The 5,586-nt window shown below is 41.8% G+C and overlaps 1 protein-coding gene across 1 annotated transcript in view; it reads left to right on the top strand.

Annotated features, from left to right (window-relative positions):
• Positions 1–4,088, top strand: part of LOC102303164 (serine/threonine-protein phosphatase PP1-beta catalytic subunit) — a 12,937-nt gene extending 8,849 nt beyond the window's left edge. Inside the window, exons 3-8 of the mRNA XM_005934280.3 lie at positions 287–517; positions 592–696; positions 820–891; positions 1,172–1,323; positions 2,046–2,180; positions 2,273–4,088. Coding sequence (XP_005934342.1) covers positions 287–517; positions 592–696; positions 820–891; positions 1,172–1,323; positions 2,046–2,180; positions 2,273–2,377 — 800 coding nt within the window. The 3' untranslated portion in view covers positions 2,378–4,088. The remainder of the gene's footprint in view (positions 1–286; positions 518–591; positions 697–819; positions 892–1,171; positions 1,324–2,045; positions 2,181–2,272) is intronic.
• Positions 4,089–5,586: the final 1,498 nt, after the last annotated feature.

Here is a 5,586-nt window from a genome sequence, read left to right as displayed (position 1 = left end):
GTGTGTGTGTGTGTGTGTGTGTGTGTGTTGTTTGGCTCGCTCACGCAGTCCTAATATAGGCTCAGTCTTATGTCCCAACCAAACTACATGTCTTGCAGATCTTATCTTAAAATCCAAACGACTTCAGTGAGTTGTGCATGTAGGAGCCAGGAGGTAGAAAAACACAGCATTAAAAATATTTCTACACTTTTTTTCCCTCTAGGCAGAACTACAACATCCTGCCTTTAAACTGTCAAATTAACACCCTTACTTGCCTGTCCCCTCATCCCTTTTACCTCTGTTTCAGGTGATATTCATGGGCAGTACACAGACCTATTGAGGCTGTTTGAATATGGTGGCTTCCCTCCAGAGGCAAATTACCTTTTCCTGGGTGATTATGTGGACAGAGGGAAACAATCCCTGGAAACCATTTGCCTTCTGCTTGCCTACAAGATCAAATACCCAGAGAACTTTTTCCTGCTCAGGGGCAACCATGAGTGTGCTTCCATCAACCGCATCTATGGGTTCTACGACGAGTGTAAGTACTAATAAACTGAGGCTTTACACAGGCGCAGTTCAGTTCTGAGAATATCTTTTGATTTCTTTCACCAGGCAAGCGCAGGTTCAACATCAAGTTGTGGAAGACTTTCACTGACTGCTTTAACTGCCTCCCCATTGCTGCTATTATTGATGAGAAAATCTTCTGCTGCCATGGAGGTGAGGGAGCTACCGTCGACACTCGCTGCCCTGAATCTGAACTGCAGCTTTTTATTAACCCGTGTTTGAAATAGCTCTATAGTGTCTTTAATCAAAAGGAATCTTTTTGCCTTTTTGTTCCAGGGCTGTCACCGGACTTGCAGTCGATGGAGCAAATCCGCAGGATCATGAGGCCCACAGACGTGCCCGACACAGGTACTGTGTGTACCTGCATGTTCTTAGATGTATGCTCGTACTTGACACTGAACATGTTCACTTCCTCTGGATTCCTCCCAGGAATTTAAGTTTATTTTTAAATGGAAAAAACAGCCTCTCTCTTCCTGAGTGTATGACTGTTTCATCAGTAGATCATCTTTGTTACATCAGCCAAGGTTTTAGCAGATTTTTCCATTTGTCTGTTTATTCTCTCCTTTCCACTTTTTTCCCCGCTTTGTGTTCCTCGGGTCCATCTATCTTCTACCTGTGTGTATCCCAGGTCTGCTGTGTGACCTGTTGTGGTCAGATCCAGACAAGGATGTACAAGGCTGGGGAGAGAACGACCGCGGGGTCTCCTTCACCTTCGGAGCAGATGTGGTCAGTAAGTTCCTAAACCGGCATGACCTGGACCTCATCTGCAGAGCCCACCAGGTAATTGGGAGTGGAATTGGGTATGAGTCTGATTGTGAAGTGAAAGTTCCTGTAGGCACAAAGCTAGGATATTGATTAGCCTTTTTTTTTTCTTTTTTTCTGTGATTTAAAATTGTTTATCCATTTGCTTCAGTTATGTCCATCCTCAATTTTAATTAATGTTGTTGATGAGAGGACACAGAAAACAGAGCAGAAAACATCTATTAATAGAAGCTTTCTAATTTCCTGCTCCCATTCGTTCTCTGTATTCCTCCCATGTATTGTACATACAGGCACTCAGTTTATAATATTTTTTCTTGTTTAAAATATTATTATGCAAACTATGACGAGGCACTTTATTCATTTACGGCCTGGAGATAGAATAGATGTCTCTTGCTTAACTTGATCTCCTACCAGTGGAGTGGAGTGCATGGAGAAAGGTAAACAGGAGCAACACTTGTAGTATAAAGAGTCATCCACTTATGAAACTGTTGCCTGTTGATTGTCACAAATAAGACTTTCTCAAAGGACTGATCATACAACTGAACAATCAGGAGACTGGTTCCTAAGTTACCCACGGTTATTTCAGCTCTGCATTTGGTTTTTCTTATTGATTTCAGATGTAGGTGGTTACGTACACTCAACCTTGATAGCAAACTTGGATTGTGAAACTAGCTGAAGACCTGTTTCTTGGTATTGATTTTTTTGTAGGCGCTGGAATAATGTCATCTTTCTTTTAACAGGTTGTGGAGGATGGATACGAGTTCTTTGCCAAACGCCAACTGGTCACACTTTTCTCTGCTCCAAACTACTGCGGGGAGTTTGATAATGCAGGCGGTATGATGAGTGTTGATGAATCCCTCATGTGCTCCTTCCAGGTAGTGTGAAAACCATTTGCCTTTTTCGGGTGTTTGTGTGTGTGTGTGTGTGAACTGACAGTGACACATTTCTCTGTGTTTGTGTTTTAAAGATCCTAAAGCCCTCAGAGAAGAAGGCCAAGTATCAGTACGGTGGTGTAAATTCTGGCCGGCCCGTCACCCCACCCCGCACCACCCAAGCCCCCAAGAAGAGGTGAACATACAACCGTGGCTCTCCCTCCTCCTTCTCACCTCATACAACCCCCGTCTGCCATCATGGCACCCCTCTGTAACTCCCCTGTATAGTGAAGATACAGGGCTTATCTAATTGCCCGAATCTTTTTTTCTCCTCCTTCCCCACTCAACCAACCCCCCGTCAACTCCACTGACAGCTCTTTTCTTAATGTGTACGTGTACATAAATTTGCTGTGACCAATCTTTTTCTCTTTTTTTGCCTGTTTGTTGGTATTTTTGATATTATTAACAAATAATCTTTTTTGGTGGTTTTATTTCTAATGCTTTTTCTTTTGTTTTCTTTCTTCTCTGGTTTTCTGGGCTTCTGTGTTGTGTAAAGGAATGGCTACTCTGTTTAGAGCGGCAACATGACCAAGTCACCATAAATCTTTTTCAAAACAAAATGAAGGTTCAACGTTATTTTGCCTTGACCTCTGAAAAAGCCGAGAGAATCTTTTCCGTGTGTTTCAGTTCAGACTGCGGTTTCTGTGCAATGATAGTTCCCTAGACACAAATAACATTTCTTTTAATCCAGTTTAACATCTTAAACTCGTTACAGCATGTGCAGTGCACTTTGTGGTTGTTGTGCACAAGCCCATTTTATATATTTAACCAATTAGAAAGCGCAACTCCCAATGAGTAGCAGAGAATGTGAACAGACCGACTTGAATGAAATATAGAGGCTAAATCAGATGCTGCTGGCAGTGACACGCTCTACCCGAAAACAACGCCCTCTGGGCATCGATTTCTCCACTCTGTTAATGCCTCCCTGCGCCACAGCTCCACTCCCACACAAAAACATGCCGCTCTCCACAGAAAGCTGGCATTAACCTTTTCTTTGGTGTATTTAACATTTGTTCTGATTAGGATAATTTGCCTTCATTTAAAAAAAAAAAAAAAAAGATCTTGATTTATAGTGAAATGTGAGCGAGAGAGACTTTTTGAATGTTTGAATGTCTGTGGTGGGTTAAGTTCTTGCAGAAGCATTTATGACAGTGGTGGGTTTTAAATGGGAGCAGCTAATATAAGGAGATTGTGCTCTGCAAAGCTGGATCTTTGTATGGAGAGAATAAAGATAAAAAAAATAAAAAAAAGCTTGACAAAATGCCCCACAATATTACAAGTGTTTAGTTCAACGTGCATGTAGCACAGTGAAAACAAACACAAAGCTTTTTAGAAGCTTTGTGGGAAAATGCCAGCCGTCCAGGATAAACTGATAGAGTTGGGAGTGGGTGGCGGAGCAGGCAGTTTTAGCATCACTGTACGATTGTGTTGCCACCTGGTGTGTAAATACAGTACTACAGTTAAAAAAATGATATGATTTCAAATTAGACACTTCAGGATGGAGCTTTATCATATTAGCAGTCCACACATGGGGTGTCCTTTGCTACAAGAAGGTACTTAGACACTGGCCAGCAATAAGCTTGGTTGGTGAGTCAGCTTTAGTGTGCTGCACATGAGGTGCAGTTGAAATTTTGTGAAAAACAGTTGCCTCTTTTCTTTCATTCTTTCTACTTTGTTTTGCTCTTTGTTGTATTTTTATGTTGTCTGTTCACATTGTTTACTTTCATTTCACTTAATTTATTTCCTAATAATGATAATAAGAATAAAATGAGGTGTTACCAAAATCTGTTTTGCAATTTGTACAAGTTTGTTTGAAAGTCTTTAAATTCAATAAAATGGATGGAACCTAAACGCTGTTTTTAAATTATTGACTGTAATGTGTGGGCAGCTTTTACACACTGTACACTTATTTGTCACAATATATAGTTAAAGTTTTATATTCTCCTGGCTTAAATAAGAGAGGGTCCACATTTGCGTGGTCATTTTGTCTCCTCCTCCATCACCCTATATCTAATATCCTCTGTCACACCAACCCTCTCATGCCCTCCTTCACTACATCCATGAATCTTGTCTGTGCCCTTCCTCTTTTACTCCTCCTGCCTGGCAGGTCAATATTCAACATCCTTTGTGCAGTATATCTTTTTTTTTTTTGTCAAGGGGACTGTTTCCAAACCATGCATCATAGCAGGCCTCACTACCCTCTTGTAAACCTTTCCTCTTACTCCTGCTGCTATCCTTCTGTCACCAATCACCCCTGGCACTCATCTCTACCCACTCCACCTTAGCTGCACTGTATTTCACTTCTCTGGTCTAATATCTATTGCTTTGGACATTTGACCCCCAAGTATTTAAACTCGTCCACCTTCACTACCTCTGCTCTTTGTATCTATATTGTTACACCTGCCTCCTTGTCATTCACACACGTAGTCTGTTTTGCATCTACTGACTTTCCTTTCTCTTCTCCAGAGCATACCTTCACCTCTCTAGTCTCTCTTAGACCTACTCTCTCCTCTCACTGCAGATCACAATGTTGTATGCAAACATAATATTTGTCCACTCTTGCCTGACCTCATCTTTCAGCCTATCCATCACTGCTGCAAACCAGAAAACCTCCAGAGCCAATCCCAGATGTCATCCCAACCCTACTTTGAACTCAAAGGTCACGCCTTCCACATACCTCACCCCTGTCTCACTGTGCTCCACCACCCTCAGATACTTCACTGCCACTCCCGAATTCCTATTGGCACCCTATCAAATGCTTTCTCTAGATCTACAAAAATACACAGTGCAACTCCTTCTGAGCTTCTCTGTATTTCTCCATCAGCACTATCATAGTAAACATCACATCTGTGGTGCTCTTTCTCAGCATGAAGCCATGCTACTGCTCATTGATCACCACCTCTGCTTAACAAAGCTTCATCAACTCTTTCCCATGGCTTCATGATATAGCTTATCATCCCTCTGTAGTTACTACAGGTCTGAACATTGTGCTTCTTCTTGAAAGTCAGTGCTAACACACTTCTCCATCCCAAACAAAAAACAATCTGGAAAAAAAGTCCACGGCTCTCTCTCCAAGTCTCTCCAAGACATCTTCATACCTCCACAAGTATGTCATCTGAATCAACCATCATTCCTACTCTTCATCTTCTTCATAGCTGGCCTCGCTTCCCTTCACTCATCCTATGCACTAACTAACTTTCCTTAATTTGTCCTCCTCTCACTCTCATTTCCCTCATTCAACAGCTCTTCAAAGTGCTCTACTCCTTTCATATTTTCAACACACCCTCTTCACTCATTCATACATTTCCATCTCCATCCTTTTGTATGCAGCAGAAGTGAACCAGTGTGG

The sequence above is a fragment of the Haplochromis burtoni genome, unplaced genomic scaffold (genome assembly GCF_018398535.1).
Source record: "Haplochromis burtoni strain Fernald_Lab_line unplaced genomic scaffold, NCSU_Asbu1 Contig_89, whole genome shotgun sequence".
NCBI lineage: Eukaryota > Metazoa > Chordata > Actinopteri > Cichliformes > Cichlidae > Haplochromis > Haplochromis burtoni.
Note: the sequence above shows the minus strand (reverse complement) of the source record. Positions and strands in the feature narration are given on the sequence as shown.